This window comes from Mustelus asterias, chromosome 11, assembly GCF_964213995.1.
Source record: "Mustelus asterias chromosome 11, sMusAst1.hap1.1, whole genome shotgun sequence".
NCBI classification, from domain to species: Eukaryota; Metazoa; Chordata; class Chondrichthyes; order Carcharhiniformes; family Triakidae; genus Mustelus; species Mustelus asterias.
The window spans coordinates 87,823,852-87,845,822 of NC_135811.1; the positions used below are offsets into that span (position 1 = coordinate 87,823,852).

At 45.6% G+C, this 21,971-nt stretch overlaps 1 protein-coding gene across 1 annotated transcript in view; it reads left to right on the top strand.

Annotated features, from left to right (window-relative positions):
• Positions 1-21,971, top strand: part of itga3b (integrin, alpha 3b) — a 183,937-nt gene that overhangs the window by 65,019 nt on the left and 96,947 nt on the right. The window contains exon 2 of the mRNA XM_078223902.1: positions 20,051-20,178. Coding sequence (XP_078080028.1) covers positions 20,051-20,178 — 128 coding nt within the window. The remainder of the gene's footprint in view (positions 1-20,050; positions 20,179-21,971) is intronic.

The following is a 21,971-nucleotide window of genomic DNA, read 5'->3' on the forward strand; positions in this document are numbered from 1 at the left end:
TGGATAAATTCCAGTATAATTTCCTTTATAGGTGCCACTAACTTTAGTAAATTCTGGCAATTGTGCCCATCTGTATAATGGCATTTCCAACAAAATAATCTGAATTTTCACTTACTAATTAATAGTAGTTGCCAGCAATCTTTTAGCCTCTCTTTAAGTGAGGTGTAGTGATTTTTTAAAAATTCGTTCATAGGTTGTGGACACCACTGGCTAAACCACCATTTGTTGCGCACCTCACATTGCCCTTGAGCAGGTGGTGGTGAGCTGCCTACTTGAACCGTTACAGTCCATATGGTGTAGGTGCATCCACAATGCACCAAGGAAGGAAGTAACAGGATTTTGACCAGTGTCGGTGAAGGAACAGTAATCTAGTTCTAAGTCAGGATGTTGTGTTGCTTGCAGAGGAACTTGCAGGCAGTGGCAATCCCATGCATCTGCTGCCCTTGTCCTTCTAGGTGGTTGAGATTGTGGCTTGGAGGTACTGTCTAAGGAATCTTTGTTAGTTGCTGCAGTGCATCTTGCAGATGGTACCCGCTACTGTGACTGTACCTTGCAGGTGGAGGGAGTGAATGTTCAAAATGTTGGATGTGGTGTCAATCAAGTGGGCTTCCTTGTCCTGGATGGTGTCAAGCTTCTTGAGTGTTGTTGAACTCGTTGTTCAAGTGGCGAATATTCCATCACACTCCTAACTTGTAGACAGCCTTTGGGGAGTCAGGAGGTGAGTTATTCGTCACACAATTCCCAGCCTCTAACCTTTTATTTATGGTCCAGTTCAGTTTCTGGCCAATGGTAACGTCTCTATGTTGAGAGTGGGGGGGGTGTTAAGTGTTGGTAATGCCATTGAATGTCAAGGAGTGACGGTTAGATTCTGTCTTGGTTGGAGATGGTCATTGCCTGGCACTTGTGTAGTCTGAATGTTAATTGCCACTTATCCATCCAAGCCTGAATGTTGTCCAGGTCCTGCTGCATTTGGACTTGAACAGTTTCCGTATCTGAGAAGTCTTAAATGATGTTGCACATCATGCAATCATCTCTAGTGATCTCTGTGGTGCGGTTCCCCCTTTTCTAACAGCAGTAGAAACATAGGGCCAATTTAAGGAAATGTTTTGCTGTCCAACAGTAAGTAGATAAAGAACCAATCACATTCAAGCCTTCACACACAGCAAATCAGGATGGTTAAAAACTCTTAGGGTGGAATTTTCCCATTCCACCCGCCACGGGAATCATAGCGGGCGAGTCACGGACCATGCAAAGGACCGTTGACCTCTGGTGGGATTTTCCGACTTTGGGGTGCGTGTGGCTGGAAAATCCCACCCTAAGTATCCTTCACTTAAATTTCCAGACAGTAATATGAATGATTATGAATGGATCAACAGAGAAGCTAAAATTATCCACTTTTAAAAATATGTGGAATTTTTATCATTTTGGAGAAATTTGACTTTGCAAATATAAACTCAGGGTGCGATCTTACCGTTCACACCACAGTCCCGCTGCAGTGAAGTCGGAGAATTTGACACACAGCCAAATCTCTGTCCACTGCAGCAGGATGGGAAAATCCCGCCGGTGTGAACGGCCGTTACATCCCGTCCTCAGCTGTTCAGGGTCTCTGAGGCTGCTATAGTAATAATGAAGTCAATAACATTGTTACAGACCCAACCACATTCAACAAGGGGTAACTTTTTTCCAAGAGTTTTAACAGAGAGGCCAACGGCCTAAGAGTAGAATTTCCCTTCAATTTGTAAGATTTGCCACTGATTGCAGTCTGGGGGTTGCCAGCCTTCCCTGCGGAGAAGCATAGAACCATTGTCAGCAATTCTTGAATTTCCGCCTTATTCTACGCAGACTTGTTGCTGTTAGTTTCAGTGGTCTCATGAGCAATGATGGGGAACATTGCCAGTTTCCTTGTCACTATCACAAGATCTGGACCTATGCAATGCACTGTAAAAATTTAGATGACTGTTATAAATTGTGATGACAATTTCACATGTTGGACTGCAGCCACTCGCTGCATTGAAATCACTTACAGATTTTCCAAGTTCTCTGTGTAATGGATTTTAAAATGTGCTCTGATAGGCAATTGAAGATTCCCTCCTTCATTAAAGTTGATCCTTTCCTTTCTTTATATTTGTAAAATTATTGATATTAAACACAGCACTAAAACTAAAATTATCTTGATGTCTTTCATCTTGGTTTTAACAATGAAAGAGAAGTATGAGATTTTACTTTTATATTATCATAGAATCCTACAGTGCAGAAGGAAGCCCTTCGAGTCTGCACTGACCACAATCCCACCCAGGCCCTATCCCCGTAACCCCATGCATTTACCTTAGCTAGTCCCCCTGACACTGAGGGGCAATTTAGCATGGCCAATCCACTTAACCAGCATACTTTTGGACTGTGGGAGGAAACCGGAGCACCCGGAGGAAACCCACGCAGACACGGGGAAAATGTGCAAACTCCACACAGACAGTGACCCAAGCCAGGAATCGAACACCGGTCCCTGTCGCTGTGAGGCAGCAGTGCGAACCACTGTGCCACCATCTTCAATTGGGCAACATTGTAAATCAGTGTTTATTCCCCATCTCTCATTGTCACCAGGGCATTAAAAGTTGAGCACACTGAGATCCAGTTTATGCAGGGCTGAGTTATCATGAAAAGCCTTAGTGAACCAGTTGAGTTTTTACAGCAATCCAGCAGCTTTCATGGGAATTTCAGATGCTAACCAGTTATCCCTGATAGGAGTGTGTCAGGGTTACATATGTAGTTTCCCTTCGTAGGAAACATAGCAATTTGTTATAATGGAAAAATAAATACTGAGGGGGCGATTCTCCGAAAAAACCTCCAATTGCTGAATTCGCAGGAAAACCGATGTAAATTACGATTTTTTTTTCAGTGGGAGTTCAGACTCGAATCTCCCACACTCTGTGACCTCTGCATTGCACAATCATGAATATCATTAAAAGCTTGGGGGACCTATTCACGCCGGAGGTTGACAATTCCGGAATTTTGCACATGCGCAGTGACCCCGAACTGTCAGCCTGCAGTTTGCTGGCCAGCCCGATCGGGACCCTCGCAGTGCTGCCCCTCCCAACATCCCCACGGCCTGATCACGGCCCCCACGAGCATTCCCAGACCAGCCCTGGTGCCCCCCCCACCCGCCCCCCCACAGCAGTGACAACCCCCCTCCCCACGGACCCATCCCCCCCCACCCCCTCAGCAGGTCCCAATCACTGGCCTCCTCCAGTCCCGACCGATCCCAATGCAGAGTGGCAAGGGGCCCACCCCCACAGCTCACCCCCTGGACCCCACCCTTGGCACTGCCCTATGTCCAGTGGGCAGTGCCAAGGTGCCCCTTGGGCATGGGCACTTTGCCCCTTCAGCAGTGCCGCAGCACAGACTGGCACTGCCAAGGGTGCCCATGTCCAGGGGCCACCATCTGCCTGCCGCTCAACCCCCTGCGGGGCCCCGATGGTCCTCCCTTCACTCCAGCAGGGGTCATCCTGCTGCTTCCCTGAAAGTGGAGAGCTAGTCTGACCCCGCCGGAGTGAAATTGTACTGACGGGGTGGGAGATGCTGGTGGGCCTGGAGACTTCAGTCCTGGGCCCACTAATCACATTTAAATAACATTTAAAATCTCTTATCTGCTGTTCCCGCCAGTTTCCAATGTGCTCCACACCGGAAATCCGGCACTCGGAGATGCACGCACAGCGGGCACGCACAGCGGGAATGCAAGCGCGAATCCCACAAATTGGCTAAAAAATTAGGGCAGCGGGATGTGAGAATCGCCCCCTGAATGTTTGCGTTCAAATTGATGACCAAGCTATATCTGCAATGCCTGTTATCATTTCCCTTTGTCTCTGTTCCCACCTCATTTCAGGGCTGCTCTTAGTCGTGCCCCATGCCATGAACTGTTACAGGACACTGATTAAAATCTAGAAAATGTGAATGAAGCCATGGGTCCCAGCAACCATTACTACATAAGTTTACATTTATTTATTAGTCTCACAAGTAGGTTTACATTAACACTGCAATGAAGTTACTGTCAAAATCCCCTAGTCAGCACACTCCCGCGCCTGTTCAGTTACACTGAGGGAGAATTTAGCACGGCCAATGCACCTAACCAGCATGTTTTTCAGATTGTGGGAGGAAACCAGAGTACCTGGAGGAAACCCATGCAGACACAGAGAGAATGTGCAGACTCCACACAGACGGTGACTCAAGCAGGGAATCGAACCCGGGTCCCTGGCGCTGTGAGGCAGCAGTGCTAACCACTGTGCCGCCGTGCTGCCCATGTATTGGATCCATTGAATTCTGGTTGTTTTGAATACATTGGTGCACAGTGGCTAGGTGTTTGCTGTACAAATAATGTGTGCACTTGCAGTTCTAACAGGGCGAAACTAACAGAATCTTTGGTGTCTGTGTGTGTGCAGTTAACTGCGGAAATCCAGACGTTGCTATTGATGACATGCTGTTCCTCCACAGAGTTATTATTGCAGTATTGGCTGATGGAATCAGTGCAGGAGTTACCTGTAATGGTGGGAGTATGAGGTAATTACCCACTCGTCTAGCAATAAGGAAGGATTAGAAAGTTGGGGCTAAACAGATGCTGAGATGATAATTTCTGTTGAACAACCTCTTCGGTGTTGATAAATTAATTTCAAACGTCGAGTCTCAGTACCACAGAAGAAAATTAATGTGGTGGTTTAAAAACAAACATTTTGCATTCTTCTTTATCTTCATGGATCCCAGTTGTATACACCAAGCTTTAAATCATTTAAAGAAGTTAAATAAATATCATTTTGTATTTCCTTTTTTGTTAAATCCTGGTTTACACTCTGGGGGCTTGATTTTTGTCAGGACTGATGGGAACACGAAAGTGGCCATTGTGAGATGTCCTCACAACCTCCCCCAAGGTAGGTCCAAAAGTCTGGCAGCAGCAGGGAAGAAGCTGTTCTTGAGTTGGTTGGTACGTGACCTCAAACTTTTGTAAATCCTGTTAGTAAGTGGGGATTATAGAGCTATTTGTTTTAGAATGAGGCGAGGTATTTAGTTTAATTCAAATCTCAAGTCTTGGGATGTGGGCATCATTGTAACTGACAATTCCTCTCCATCACCTCAACAAGGACCCACTGCCCTGACCGTTGTGGCCATGAAGGAATTTTAACGTTTAAAGTCCTGCAGAAAGAACCTCTATTTTCAGATGCACTCCAGCCAGCCTCAGCAGAACCCATCTCAATCAAGGAGTTGCCTCTGGGAGCTTGGTCCAATTAAGAACAACCAGCAGACCAGTGGAGTTGGAAGTCCAATCAGAGGGCTCGATTTGGAGCCAGCAGCCACACTGGGAAAGGTGGGCTCTGTTGAGGCTGGCTGGAGTGCATCTGAAAATAGAGGTTCTTTCTGCAGGATTGAAAACGTTAATATTCCTTCATGGCCACAACTGTCAGGGCAGTGGGTCCTTGTTGAGGTGATGGAGAGGAATTGTCAGTTACAATGGTGCCCACATCCCAAGACTTGGGATTTGAATTAAACTAAATACCTTGCCTCATTCTAAAACAAATAGCTCTATAATCCCCACTTACTAACAGGATTTACAAAAGTTTGAGGTCACGTACCAACCAACTCAAGAACAGCTTCTTCCCTGCTGCTGCCAGACTTTTGAATGGACCTACCTCGCACTAAGTTGATCTTTCTCTACACCCTAACTATAACTCTAACACTATATTCTGTACCTTCTCCTTTCCTTCTCTATGAACGCTATGCTATGTCTGTATAGAATGTAAGAAACAATACTTTTCACTATATACTAATACATGTGACAATAATGAATCAAATCAAAATCCTTTTAAAAACCTATGACAACAGGGTGACATGGTGGCACGTTGGTTCGCACTGCTGCCTCACAATACCAGCGATTGGGGTCCGATTCCTGGCTTGGGGTTACTGTCTGTGCGGAGTCTGCACATTGACTCTAATGGTGACCATATATACAGACCACTAAGCTGTGCGTTCTCTAATTGCGTGCAGAATATTTTGACTTTGTTCAGCAGTGACAGCACATCATGAATAATCAATAGCTGTAAATCTGTGGTTCCTTCCTGGGCACTGGAAGGATTAAATCGAATGGGACATTTGACATCTTGAATCACAAGTGGGTTGAGGTTGAATATTGTACATGCATTGACTTATGGTATGTGTTCCATACCAGCACATATGCCATATACCACTAAAATTTATCAATTCTAATTTCAAATTTTGTTTAGCTGTGAACCTTATTGGCAATGATTCCTTATTAAGCCATACGCCTCCTTCAAGATAGTGCATCCATTTGGCTAATCATTACATTAGTTTAGTTATCCCAATGGATTTTTTTGTGCACAGTACAACGATCTTAAATTACTGACCCCAGCAGTTGTTCCACTTTTTTGTACTAAAGTGATTATTCCAATAGTTTCCAAATTTTGAATAATAAATGTCCAGTCAGAAGCTGTGTTATGTTCCAGCTTGTGGCAAAATGACCAAGTTCAGCTTTGAAGCTCAAATAGATGCTGAAATGTACTAGTCTTAGGTGTTCCTGGTTGATGCACCAATGCTATTGACAAGTTATTGTGAGGTAAATACTGATTGGTTAGAAGTGCTGAGTTGTGGCCCTTTTAAGTTACTGTGTATCATGGGGGTGAAAGGGTGGCCGGTGGCACAGTGGTTAGCACTGCTGCCTCACAGCGCCAGGGACCCAGGTTCAATTCCAGCCTTGGGTCACTGTCTGTGTGGAGTCTGCACGTTCTCCCTGTGTCTGTGTGAGTTTCCTCCCGGTGCTCCGGTTTCCCCTCTCAGTCCAAAGATGTGCGGGTTGGGTGGATTGGCCATTCTAAATTGCCCCTTAACGTCCTGGGATGTGTAGGTTAGAGGGATTAGTGGGGTAAATGTGTGGGGTTGTGCGGATAGGGCCTGGGATGGGATTGTTGTCGGTGCAGAGTCGGTGGGCCAAATGGCCTCCTTCTGCACTGTCGGTTTTCTAAGGGGGTAAATGGTATTGGGGTTAGGCACAATGTGGGGTTGAAGTTACAATCAGATTGGCTGTGGGGCAGAATTTTCCCGTCCCATCCGCCACGGAAATCATAGCAGGAGGGGGGCGAACCATGCAAATGTCCGTTGATCTCGGGCGGGAATTTACGGCCTTCGAGCGAGCGCGGCTGGAAAATCCTGCCCATGATCTCATTGAACAGCGAAACGAGTTCAAGGGGCCGAATGGCCTACTCCTGCTCCTGATTCACATGCATCATCCTTACCCCAGTTGTAACCTTGATATGCCTTTGTTAGAAGTCAGAAGCGAGAGCAACATGTTACTATTCCTCACAGCAGTCTTTGTATTATGTATGAAATATGAATGTTAAAACTGCTGAACAGACTTTATTAGCCCTGAGTTATTTCTGCGACCAAATCGATGAGATTTTTGAGACAGCCTTGCAGGTATAGAGTTGAGATTTATTGCACGCAGCCAATGCTTGTGGCTACAGGAAAATGAAATGTTTGTGCTCCTGAACTTAATATTTGAGGCTGTGAAGGTTTTATATCCAATTTTAATAAATTTGAGTACTTTACTGAAAGACGTTAGGAAGATATTGCTTTTATTTATTGCTCCAGTGTTAGCAGGGTCACTCCAGCCCTTAATCTTTTAAATGGATCAGGTTCCAGTGATGTACATTGAGAGATCATGGAAATGGCTTCTAGAAATTTGCTCAAGGTAGAATGTCAAGTGTTTGATTGTTCAGTGTTTTGATTATGTATGTCTGATGACCATTTGCTGTGTGCTATTAGTTAAGCCTGGGTATGGTTACAAAGTGATTGGAATTAAATAGAAAGTGGAATATTGTTATAGCATTCGTAAAGACCTAGGATCTATATAAAAGGAGGTGCATAAAATCATGAAGGGCATAGATAGGATGAACGCGCACAGTCTTTTTCCCAGGGGAGGGGAATTGAAAAGTAGAGGGCACAGGTTTAAGGTGAGAGGGGAAAGATTTAAAAGGGACCCGAGGGGCAACTCCTTGGTGGTGTGTGTCATACAATCATAGAACCCTACAGTGCAGAAGGAGGCCATTCGGCCCATCGAGTCTGCATCGACCACAATCCCACCCGGGCCCTTTTCCCATAACCCCATGCATTTACCCTAGCTAGTCCCGCTGACACTCGGATCAATTTAGCATGGCCAATTCACCTAACCCCACATCTATGGACTGTGGGAGGAAACTGGAACACCCGGAAGAAACCCACGCAGACACGGGGAGAATGTGCAAACTCCACATAGACAGTGACCCAAGTTGGGAATCGAACCCGGGTCCCTGGCGCTGTGAGACAGCAGTGCTAACCACTGTGCCACCGTGTGACGCCTATGTGGAATGAGCTGTCCGAGGAAATTGTTGAGGCAGGTACAATAGCAACATTTAAAAAACATTTGGATAAGTATATGGATGGGAAAGGATTCGAGGGATATGGTTCAAATTGGGATTAGCTGGGAGAGCACCATGGTTAGCATAGAGCGATTGGGCCAAAGGGCCTGACTCCATGCTGTATTGCTCTATTACTCTAACTAATTATGTCAATGTATATCTGGTGTGCCATGTTCTCCTGCTGAACAGCTGCCATGTGCCGAGTAACATTGTATCAGTGTATTCGTTGTGTTGACCACATGGAGGGCAGCAAGAAATGTATGTGATGAAGAGTTGGGTGGAATCCTCCCATTTTGAGACAAGTGCCGTAGTGGGGGGGCGGGAACATGAAGTGTTTCCCGCTGGGGAGGCTGGCGAGAAAACACACTAAACCTTCTGGTCCCGACCTTATTAATTATGCACCCGGGGGTGTTTTTTGCCAGATTCGGGCCTGGATGATGTGCGGACCATCAGCATGTATGGGTTCCACATTGCAAAGGCGCCCCACATCACTAACCCACTATTCAAAAAAGGTGGACTGCCTGAAAGTGAAGATAGATGTCCAGGAGCACTCTGAGTCTGGAGGGCGGATCTCTTGAGAACTAAGGTGGATCTCCAGGAACATTCTGAGGATGGAAGATGGGACCCCCTTCCGAACACACAATCTAGAATGGCCCACTCACGGATGCTTTGGTTTTCCAGGGTTGTGTACTGCCTCCATCCCAAACTCCGGAGTCGGCCCCGGGCATAGTCCAGGTGAGTGCTGCCATATGCACACCACCTTGTTCTGAATGTGTTTTATGACAGTGTGTTTTTCCCACTGGCATCATGGAGAATCTGGTAGCGGGGAGAGGGGGCGGGGGAGGAAATCAAGCCTTCACCTGCATCCAAATAACGGAATGCAAATGAGGTTCACATAGGCATCGAGTGGGTTTTCCAACCTGCCATTGTGGGGGCACCAGCGGAAGATCCAGCTGTAAATTCACGTTGATTTATGGGCCTCCCTCCATATTCTCCCCCCCCCCCAAGCCCAACATTGAATACACTGGTGGAGTTTGGGAGAATTCCTTTGAATCAAAAGTCTGATTATTTCTAACTTATTGTGCACCAGAAAACATAACAGAAAGCTAGAAGCGTAAGTACAGATAAAGCATTGAATAAAACTCACGCTCAATGTGCTATGTCATCTCTGCATATCTCCAAGGCATAAACCTTGACACTAAATTATTGTCTCGAGTTTTGTTTGAATTTTGCAGCCTTTATTTTCAACTGCTGAGATTGACAAAGGCTGTGTTCAATTATCTGCTCAGATGACCAAAGGATTTTTATTACACAAAGGTGTGTGGAACTGGGCACTTGTGCACTAACACATGGGGGTCAATTATAACATTCCCCTACTGGTGAGGGGCAATTAAAATGGAGAAGGGTCTTGCCACTCCCACCTCACCTTGATTTGGCAAAACAAACAATTTGAAATGTATTTAATTGCGCCAGAATTCATTCCCTTATTTTCCCAATGTACTAAATGAGGCTGTTTGATATGCAGTAGTGTTGTTGTGGACATATGAATTAGGAGCAGGAGTCGGCCACTCGGCACCTCAAGCCTACTCTGCCATTCAATAAGGTCATGATTGATTTAACTGTACCTTCAACATTCCTGCCAACCCCTGATAACCTTTCCCCCACCCCCCACCCCCCCTCTTTTGCTTGAGCTTTGGCTTAAATATATTCAAAGACTCTGCTTCCACTGCCTTTTGAGGAAGAGAGTTCCAGAGAATCACAAACCTGAGGGGAAAAAAAATTCTCCTCATCTCCGGATATATGAGCGACCCTTTGTTTTTAAACAACGACCCCAGTTATGGATTCACCGAAAGGAGGAAGCATTGTCTCCACATCCACCCTGTCGATACCCCACCAGATCTTAAAGCCAAGTCACCAAGTTGTTCTCGTTCTAGTTGGGAATAATTGTTCATATCATATTTGGGAGAGATGTTATGATTCAAGATTATAATTATTTCATTCTCTTCACTGTAAATAATAATAAATAGGTGCCGGAAAACCACAGATCTTCATTGGTGTTGCTTCCTATCAAGGGGTCGTTGGTGAAGATTTGAGTGTTTCAGCTCAGCTTTTGAATCCTAGGACAGAATTTATGTTCCCCCCCTCCCCCCTCCCCCCCCCCCCCCCCCCGCCCCAAGGTGGGTTCTGAAGCTTGGGGTGCATACAATTGATTGGGCGGGACTCCCCCCTGGGACCCCATGCACCCCCCCCCCCTCAAACCCAGACACAATCTGATGCTTGGCGGGCAGGGCCTAGGGCAGGAAATGCACCCATTCACCTATTAAGCCCCTTAAATGGCTACTTAATGGCCACTGAAGGACCTTTTCCTGCCCAGCCTCAATTTTTAGGCTGGTGGGTGTCAGTGGGGGAGGGGGGGGGGGGGGGGGAAGTGACATTAAACCTTATCCCTCGAACTGGAAAGGCCCTCCTTTATTCTGAATGCCCCCTCAGAGCTCCCGCCCCCTCCCCTCACCAGCGTGTTAGAGCTCTGGTACCCTCTCCCCACTGGCCTACCCACTGACACTGCAATTGTGGACCCCCCCCCCCCCCCCAGGCATCCACCATCCTCCTGTCCCCAGGACTTACCTTTCAAAAGTCCCGGGACTTAGATCCAGGCAGAATGCTGCAGTACCCCTCCTGGCCACTGCAGCACTGTGTCTGGCCAGGCTGACGAGCGGTTGGCCAGTCTAATTGTTTGACAGCTCTCACCGGCAGGACTTCCTTCCAAGGGCGGGTGGGAATCCTGCTCGCTGCCAATCAATGCTCAAGAGTTTGAGATTCAATGACTGCACATTCGGCGTCGACTCTTGGGGTGACGAACTTTGATCACTCACCATCCTTATAATCTTACCTCTTGTTTTTAATGCAGTCGCAGATTTGGAAAGTTAGATTGCCCTGGCTTAAAGTTGAATATGTTAAAGATACCTGGTAACAACATGGCATTGCCACCACGGATATCCTCAGCCTTCACTGTGATGCAGGCTTCCTTTTTATAGGTCACCTCATTTACTTGCTGGAATAGCATTTAAAGAGGACATCTGAAACAGTTTTTCACAGGGGAGGGAATTGAAAACTGTGGGCCTTCCAGAGGGCAGAACCCACTGTTCAAAAGCCTTGTGTAAATTTGTTTTAACTCATATCGACTGGACTTGCCCTATGGAAGTCTGTTAAACATTGGCTATGAGCTGTTCAGTTCTTTTTAATATTGTTTACTCTGATCTGGTTACCTGAGGTATACTTGAGAATTTAACCACTATATATCCTTTTCAGTACTGCCCCATTGCCGTTAATTGCTGCAATTTCCCTTCAAGTACTGAGGTTTTCAGAGGATAAAATAGACACACATCACGGATTAATTGCATTAAAAGCAAAATACTTCAGGGACACATTATGATGTTGCAAATGTAATCTTACTCCCAACTGTAACCTCCTGACCTGGATGCAATATATTAGCAATGGGTTACTGACAGAGAATTAATTGGACATTTTTGGAGATTGTTTAACTTGAACCTAAGGTTGCTTTAGATCTTTGAGTAGCTATAGTGAATGTTGAATGGAAGTATTAGTCTTATTTACATGGCTTTATTTCCTGGTCTGAGGCTGATTATAGACATTTTCTAATTAGAAATTAATCTTCCACATAACCAGAATATCCAATCATTCTTCTAACTGTAAATGGTGCAAACATTTCGCACTGGGTGATGCGCGATTAAATCACTCGGGAGGCTAGATTGTACCCGGGAAATAAAGGCTTTTATTACTAACAAGAATGGAGCACACTATATACAATACAATCCCAGACTAAAGGGTCACCAGGCAGTGCAGTGACCTTTATACTTCCCCAGGTCGGCGGAGCCAACTGGAGTGTACCACAGAACAATATCAACAGGTAGAACAGCCCAACCTTAACACCAACAGTAACATATCTACAAACACCCATAGTGCTGACCATCCATGGCTCAGCACTCATAGTGGTAACCAACTATGGTTCACCACACTGGGGTACGGGTTTGAGAGTCTGTTCTTGACCAGACAAGCTGTATTTGCTCTGATATGAGAAATTTAAGTCAAAGTTTTGCTTCTTACATAGAAACTAGAAGCAGGAGTAGGCCGTTCCGCCCTTCGAGCCTGCTCCACCATTCATTATGATCATGGCTGATCATCGAATTCAATATCCTGATTTTCCCCCTCCCCTTCCCCCCCACATCCTTTGATCCTTTTAGCCCCAAGAGCTATATCTAATTTCTTCTTGAAATCACATGTTTTGGCCTCAACTACTCTCCGTGTTAATCTATTGGGGAGGCGATGGCCTAGTGGTATTATTGCTAGGCTATTAATTCAGAAACTCAGCTAATGTTCTGGGGACCCGGGTTCAAATCCCGCCACTGCAGATGGTGGAATTTGAATTCAATGAAAAATATCTGGAATTAAAAATCTACTGATGACCATGAAACCATTATCGATTGTCGGAAAAACCCATCTGGTTCACTAATGCCCTTTAGGGAAAGAAATCCGCCGTCCTTACCTGGTCTGGCCTACATGTGACTCCAGAGCAACAGCAATGTGATTGACTCTCAACTGCCCTCAGGCAACTCGGGATAGGCAATAAATGCTGGCCAGCCAGCGATGCCCATGTCCCATGAATGGATAAAAAAAGTTCCACACATTCACTACTCTCTGGGTGAAGAAATTTCTCCTCACCTCAGTTCCAAAAGGAACTCAGTTTCAAACTATGCCCCTAGTTCTGGACTCCCCCACCATCAGGACAATTCTTTCTGAATCAACCCAGTTTGAATTTTATAAGTTTCTATGAAATCCCCTTTCATTCTTCTATACGCCAGTGAATATAATCCTAACCAACTTAGTCTCTCCTCATATGACTGACCTGCCATCCCAGGAAGTGCCCTGGTAAGCCTTTGCTGTACTTATTTTAGTGGCTTGTTGTGTCTGCGTGTAACCAGGCCAGTATGAAGCTGCACAGATCAAGAAGGTACAAGAGATCAGACGCTTGTATGGGCTGATACTCAGCAGGAGTGGTGGTGAGAGTGCTATTTGTATCCTGGTTGGGGTGATAACATGAGCAGCAGTGTGGACAGCAGTGATAGAGGAAAGATGCATTGCTGCTACTTGCTATAATTGGAAAGCTTCTTAATACCTACTGTCCAGACTACTGCATCGTGACTCCTGACATGCATGTGCCATGACATGCCAGTTCCCATGGAACCATGCCGGAAGTGACTTGTTATAGGCTGTTGTTGTAGGGCTGACCCCATTGTGTTGAAATGGAAGAAACTGCGTTGTCAGTATTTATAAAATATAATGAAGAGCTGTACTGCTTGTCTTGTGTCTGTTAAACTTGGCAAAAATTCTGCAATGCAATTGTTGGCCCTCTGGTCACGGCCGTGACATTAGTACCCAAATCAAATCCTGGTCTTGTTTCTTTAGGGAGTGTGCTTTCATTTCAATATAATGAATATTTCATGGTGTGTGTTTAATAAGGGCTGGAACAAGGAGTGAACTCGCTGTTGATTTCCCTTGTGTAGAAACGTAGCATCTCACCACAGCTCAGCGACCACACGGGTGCCATAAATATACTCGCGTCTACAATTACCACGCTGCAATTCTAAAACCAATGCAAATTATGAAGTGTGCAGAGTGAGTTAATAAATAGTGTGAGCTGCAGCATGGGCTACATGTGTGAGGGCATTTCCTTTGAATCTAAACCATATTTGAAGAGTTCTGTAATGAGCTTGCTAACTGTTCACTTTGTAAAATGATGTCGCGGCAAATGAATATCACAATTACAGACTCGCGATACCATCAAGTATACACTGAAGAATCCCTCACTAAACTATGCCCCGCTGAATAATGGGAACTTTTTGCATTGAGATCTACTGTCTGGATGCATCATTGTAGTACACGGTGGCACAGTGGTTATCACTGCTGCCTCACAGTGCCAGGGTTCGATTTCTGGCTCGGGTCACTGGCTGTGCTGAGTCTGGACGTTCTCCCCCCCTGTCTGTGTGGGTTTCGGTTTCCTCCAGGTGCTCTGGTTTCTTCCCACAGTCTTAAAGACGTGCTGGCTAGGTGCATTGACCCGAACAGGCGCCGGAATGTGGCGACTGGGGGAATTTCACAGTAACTTCATTGCAGTGTTAATGTAAGCCTTACTTGTGACGAATAAATAAACTTTACTTGCCAGGTTCTTTTTCTTGTCCCGTGCGGCTGACATCCAAATTTAGCCAAGAGGACTGTCTTAATTTTATATGATGTGGAGATGCCGGCGTTGGACTGGGGTGAACACAGTAAGAAGTCTCACAACACCAGGTTAAAGTCCAACAGGTTTATTTGGTAGCAAATACCATAAGCTTTCGGAGCACTGCTCCTTCGTCAGATGGAGTTTTCCACATTTCCACTCCATCTGACGAAGGAGCAGCGCTCCGAAAGCTTATGGTATTTGCTACCAAATAAACCTGTTGGACTTTAACCTGGTGTTGTGAGACTTCTTACTTAATTTTATATTGCAGCCTATCACATGCCTTGGGAAACATCCTAAAATGCTTTGCATCCAGAAACTTTACGTTGAGAAGCGCAGAGAGAAAGGGAAGGGCAAGAGGACAGCGCAGTCTACGATGGGTAGTGAGTAGGGACTGGAAAACCAGGAGTTATGAGGCTGCAGACCGCGCAGTTTAATTTCCCCCTGTGTTAATCCAGGTTTCACTGTCAAAAATGCTGAGATTGGAGAGAATGCCCTGAGGTGACTGTTAAAAGCTGCCACTTGACAGATAAACTGGATGTTCCGATGATCAAATGTCTCAATATTATACAGACTTGCAAGAGCCTCAGTTATTTTTGAACAATGATTGGTTTTGTTTTGGGGAAGATGTTTACTCTGTGATGAGCAACATGGATAGTAAATTTGTTGAAGAAAATGGGAAAATCCAATAATTTTCTGCAGCTGCTGCTTTGATACTGTAAAGATCAAATGTAGTGAGAAATTGTTCTTCCCCTGTGCGAACACGTGACATTCACACACAGAATTGAACAGTAACTTCAAAGCTTACTGTTCTGGCTAATGTGATTCACCCATTGTGGGCAAATATAAATTTTAGTGTGAAAATAGCATCCATAAATGAAGCATGAGTGAGTCCTGTTCATTTGTATTTTAAAGCTTTATCACTTAATGCAAATGTACACAATTACCTTTTTTAACGTGGGCGTCACTGGCTGGCCAGCAATTAGTAAGACGTTTAACAACTTCAGGACTCATCTGAAGAAGGGGCTTGGGGCTCCGAAAGCTTGTGTGGCTTTTGCTACCAAACAAACCCAGTTGGACTTTAACCTGGTGTTGTTAAACTTCTTACTGTGTTTACCCCAGTCCAATGCCGGCATCTCCACATCAGCAATTAGTGCCCATCCCTAGTTGCCTTTAGAGGGCAGCTGAGAGTCAACCACATTGCTGTGGCTCTGGAGTCACATGTAGGCCAGACCGGGTAAGGACGGCAGATCTCCTTCTCTGAAGGACATTGGTGAACCAGATGGATTTTGTTTCACAACAATTGACAGTGATTTCATGGTCATCAGTAGACTCTTAATTCCAGGTATGTTTTATTGAATTCAAATTCCACCATCTGCTGTGGCGGGATTGGAACCCGGATCCCTGGACCATTAGCTGAGTTTCTGGATTAATAGTCTAGCGATAATATCACTAGGCCATCACTTTTTATTGGGTGACATGATGGCACAGTGGTTAGCACTGCTGCCTCACACAGTGCCAGCAACCCGGGTTCAATTCCGGCCTTGGGTGACTGAGTTTACACATTCTCCCCGTGTCTGCGTGGGTTTCCTCCAGGTGCTCCAGTTTCCTCCCACAGTCCAAAGCTGTGTGGGTTAGGTTGATTGGCCATGTTAAATTGACCCTCCGTGTCATGGGATCAGCAAGGTAAATACGTGGGGTTACAAGGATAGGGTCTGGGTGGGATTGCTGTTGGTGCAGGCTGGATGGACCAAATGGCCTCCTTCTGCGCTGTAAGGATTCTGTGGTTTTAGAAACACATCCCTATGTAAGCAAAGGGCAGAAAAAGTGAGATGCATGAAATATCCAGAATTTTTCCGTTAGAAATGCTACTATTCCTAAAGTAAGGCAGTGAAAGACCATTTGATAAGCCCTATAATCGAGTACAAAGCATTACTTTTAAACATAAAAGTGGAAATATCTCAGTATCTCCGGTAAATATCTGTAATATTTCATGTGCAGCGATTCTGATCGTCTGAGCAGCACTTTTGATGTACCTGTACACCACATGGACTGCAACAGTTCGAGAAGGCAGCTCACTCCCACCTCCTCAAGGGCAATTATGGATGGGCAATAATCGCTGGGCTAGCCAGTGACATCCACACCCCATGAAGTAAATATGAAAAACTGGGAGGTAGATGATAAAGTGCATTGGTGTTCCCTTTTGTTTTACTGAACAAATATCTGCAGTCATGTTCAAAATCAGAAAATGCCAGAAAATCTCAGCAGGTCTGACAGCATCTGTGGAAGGACCATCGAGCCAACGGGTGGAATTTTCCTGTCTCTGTCCCGCCACAGGAATCGTAGCAGGCAGGAGTGATAATTCATCGGACCATGCAAAGGTCCGTTGACCTCAGGTGGGAATTTCCGAACTTGGGGCGAGCGCAGCCTGAAAATCCCGCCTATCGTTTCGGGTCTGGATGACCCTTCGTCAGAACTGAAGACGAAGAAGAGTCTTGTTGCCTTCTTGTATCCAATCCAACCCCATGTGTGCATACGTTGCCCAACTCGAACAAGAACCTTTACAACACAGGAGATGGAATTATGCAGCCCATCATGTTGCTATGGCCAAGTGAAGAAATTGAAAGTTCACACTTTGAAGAATCACTGGTGCAAATCTGAATCCTATCATTGTTGGGCCACAGCATGTTGACTGCACACATTGCCAGCATCAATTTTTCATGCAAACCAAGTATGTTAAATGTTGCATTCTAACATGAGCTTTTCATACAGGGTTTGTTGCAGTCCCGGTGTACATTCTCTAATAACTTTTAATAATGGTTTCTGTATTCCTCCTTTCATAGGTTTAGAAACATAGACAATAGGAGCAGGAGGAAGCCATATGGCCCTTCGAGCCTGCTCCGCCATTCATTATGATCATGGCTGATCTTCCAACTCAATAGACTAATCCTGCTTTTTCCCCCATAACCTTTGATCCCATTCGCCCAAGTGCTATATCCAGCCGCCTCTTGAATACATTCAATGTTTTGGCATCAACTACTTCCTGAGGGTAATGAATTCCACAAGCTCACCACTCTGTGGGTGAAGAAATGTCTCCTCACCTCCTTCCTACATGGTCCATCCCGAATCCTCAGCCTGTGACCCCTGGTTCTGGACTCCCCAGCCATCGGGAACATCCTCCCTGCATCTACCCTGTCTAATCTTGTTAGAATTTTATAAGTCTCCATGAGATCTCCCCCTCTTTCATCTGAACTCCAGCGAAAACAATCCTAACCTAGTCAATTTTTCCTCATCCATCAGTCCCGCCATGCCCGGAATCAGCCTGGTTTCCAGGCATTTTTCAGTGATGGCCTGTTTCTTTTTATTTCTGGGGAGTGCGAAGGTGGGGAATACAGGCTGTCTTGGGTAATCGGATAGTACATCAGCTGCTTGCTGCCTTTTTCATTCATCACTTTCACCCGCACCACCCCTTCACCATCCCATAAATCGGCAAGACTGACTCTGGTGTGTAAGGAAATTGTTCCCACTTTAGAATTTTCATTAACTTTGAGCACAATGCTCTTTGTTGATGGCTAACCTTGAGTACTTTCCTCCATCTCTCGTGCTAATGTTGGCCTAGTCCCCTGTGTTATAATACATGTTAATGACATCCTTTCAATTTCAGATGTCACAGAGTGCTCTGTGTTTGTGCTGCTTTGGTATTGGTTGGCCTTGTACTTGCGTATACATTTGGTAGAATAAGTACAGTACATTTCAATTACTCTAATGGTACATTGTCGTTGAGAATTTCCGGGCAATAAACTCCAGCTGGTGACCTGGTAGCTCAAAGTGGCAAGAAGAGTTACATTCAAATTAGTATGCATTTGGAAGTGATTCTGCATTTATCTTGATACGGAACAGCTTCTTTAAAAAGCGAGCGTATTCCAACAAATATAGCCCTAAACATTATAGAGAAGATAAATGTAGACTTAGAATCACAGAATCCTACAGTGCAGAAGGAGGCCATTCAGCCCATCGAGTCTGCGCCGATCACAATCGGTGTTAGTCCCCCTGACACTAAGGGTCAATTTAGCATGGCCAATCCACCAACCCTTACATCTTTGGACTGTGGGAGGAAACCAGAGCACCCAGAGGAAACCCACGGAGAGAACGTACAAACTCCACACAGACAGTGACCCAAGCCGGGAATCGAACCCGGGTACCTGGCGCTGTGAGGCAGCAGTGCGAACCACTGTGCCGCCGTGCCGCCCACTTCTGTGGTAGCGCAGCAGAGCATGATATGCGCCAGTTGAGAGAGAGTGCAGGAGCATGGAACACGAGGCTGAAAGCGCAAAGCAGTGGTTGAACGTGAGTCCAAATTCGTGTTCTCCGGAGGTGGAACGTGAGCCCACTCTCGCATTTCGGCAGTTAAAAGGCAGCGGTTGGAGATCGGAGGTTGAGCTCTGACAGTTGACTGTCAGGAGTTGGAGTGTGGAGGCCTTCATTGTCCTCCTTTGTATGTAGGTGGCATGCTGGCACAGTGGTTAGCACTGCTACCTCACAGCACCAGGGACCGGGGTTCAATTCCCGGCTTGGGTCACTGTCTGTGTGGAGTTTGCACGTTCTCCCCATGTCTGCGTGAGTTTCCTCCAGGTGCTCCGACTTGCTCCCACAGTCCAAAGATGTGCGGGTTAAGTTGATTGGCCATGTTAAATTGCCCCTTAGTGTCGGGGAGATTAGCAGAGTAAATATGTGGGGTTAGGAATAGGGCCTGGGTGGGATCGTTGTTGGTGCAGACTCGATGGCCAAATGGCTTCCTTCTGCACACTCAGGATTCTATGCCTGTTTGTGGGATCTTGCTGTGCACAGTGGCTTTCACATTTCCTACAATACAACTGTAGTTGCACTTAAAGTACCTTTTTTGCTTTTAAAAAGCTTTGGGGCTTTCTTCTTTGTTTATTGATCAACCTCTGTGATCTGGTTTCAAACATCCGACTTGTTCACTGCACAAGTTTGTATTGTCCAGTTCAAAACTGGATGGGTAGGCCTTGTCTTTTGGTGCTGTCTTCGAGGTGTTTTCTTCAGCTGTAGCCAAGACATGCCTTGAAGGGATAGCAGAATGGGATCACTTGGTTTATGGCAGCTAGTGCTGAAAAATGGGACGTGTCCTCCTTCCCTTATCTTGGACCTTGGGAATGCGCTGCACTTCCCAGATCTCACCGCTGATTGCCAATCTGAGGAAGTTCAGGCCCAAATGATATCACTACAAGAACACGATAGTCAAATGTTCTTACCTTCATTTTTCAACTCTTTTGTTTTCCTCCCCTAGGTTGCTGGTGGGAGCTCCTCGGGCAACAGGTCTGAAGGATCAATTGGCAAACCGCACTGGAGCCTTATTCTACTGTCCTGTGTCACTAAATCAACGTGACTGCAAACGTGCCAAGTTTGAGAAAGCAAGTAAGCAAACACCGCTCCTTCCTGCAAGTTCCCATCCAGTTTCCTTTTGTGATTGATGGCACGGTGAAACAGTTGCTAGCACTGCTGCCTCACAGCACCAGTTTCAATTCCTGGCTTGGGTCACTGTCTGTGTGCAGTTTGCACGTTCTCCCCGTATCTGCGTGGGTTTCCTCCGGGTGCTCCAGTTTCCTCCCACAGTCCAAAGATGTGCGGGTTAGGTCGATTGGCCATGCTAAATTGCCACTTAGTGTCAGGGGGACAAGCTAGGGTAAATGTATGGGGATGGGGCCTGGGTGGGATTGTGGTCAGTGCAGACTTGATGGGCTGAATGGCCTCCCTCTGTGCTGTAGGATTCTATTCTATTCTAAGACATTGATTGTTTCGCCCTAGTGGGAACAGTGTTCCAAATCATTACCACTCGCTGCGAAAAGAAAGTCGCACTTAGATTTGAGGAAATCCAGATGATTAATTTTATCAACCTGATGTGGGAGATGATGCTACAATATGATTCCATTCTTCAAAAGACATTTTTTAAAAATCTCACATCCCTACAGTGCAGAAGGAGGCCCTTCGGCCCATCGAGTCTGCACCGATAACAATCCTACCCATGCCCTATTCCCCACCAACCCCATGTATTTACCCTACTCCTTCTGACACTAAAAGGCAGTTTAGCATTGACAATTAACCTGGCACTGTGCGGCAGCAGTGCTAACCACTGTGCCATCGTACCACCCTGGTGATGAGTTAAAAGGCCTGGGAGAAGTACGTAGCTAGGCTAATCTCTTTCCAATAATTTGCCATGCCTCCAAGACAAATCCAGTTACATCTATGATCGTAAGAAGAAAGTCACACGTTCCAGAAGATTTGAACCAGTTTTTGCAGCAATAATAACACATTGTTTGATTCTGGGCTATTCTTGATGCATGGGGCAGATGCAAGTCAGATTTTAGGTTGTGGAATCCTCTAAGTTGCAATGGTGGGTGGAGCGACTGATATCTAGGGGCCATTTTGTAGAATAGTTTCCAGTATTAGAATAAGTACTGAATTCTATTTCACATTTTAGTCCCAAATAAACATTTGCAATAATTTATTCAAAATGAATGCCCAATATTTATATGGAATACTCATGGGCTGGTTGGGGCTTATAATTTCATAGAATCCCTACAGTGCAGAAGGAGTCCATTCAGCCCATCAATCCCACCCAGGCCCTATCCATGTATTTACCCTGCTAAACCCTCCCTGACACAAAGTGGCAATTTAGCATGGCCAATCAACCGAACCCGCATATCTTAGAATAGTGGGAGGAAACCCACGCAGACACGGGGTGAACGTGCAAACTCCACACAAATAGTGACCCAAGGCCAGAATTGAACCCAGGTCCCTGGCGCTGTGAGTCAGCAGTGCTAACCACTGTGCCACCCATTTGGTATTGCATTATCTGGCCACCTAAAGTGTATCTTGCAGCAGTGTCTGAATGACCTTTTTTTTAAAATTTGATTTGATTTATTATTGTCATATATATTAACATAGTGAAAAGTATTGTTCCTTGCGCACTATACAGACAAAACATAACGTTCATAGAGAAGGAAAGGATAGAGTGCAGAATGTAGTGTTACAGTCATAGCTACGGTGTAGAGAAAGATCAACTTAATGCAAGGTAGGTCCATTCAAAAGTCTGACAGCAGCAGGGAAGAAGCTGTTCTTGAGTTGGTTGGTGCGTGTCCTCAGACTTTTGTACCCTTTTCCCCATGGAAGAAGGTGGAAGAGAGAATGTCCGGAGTGCGTGGGGTCCT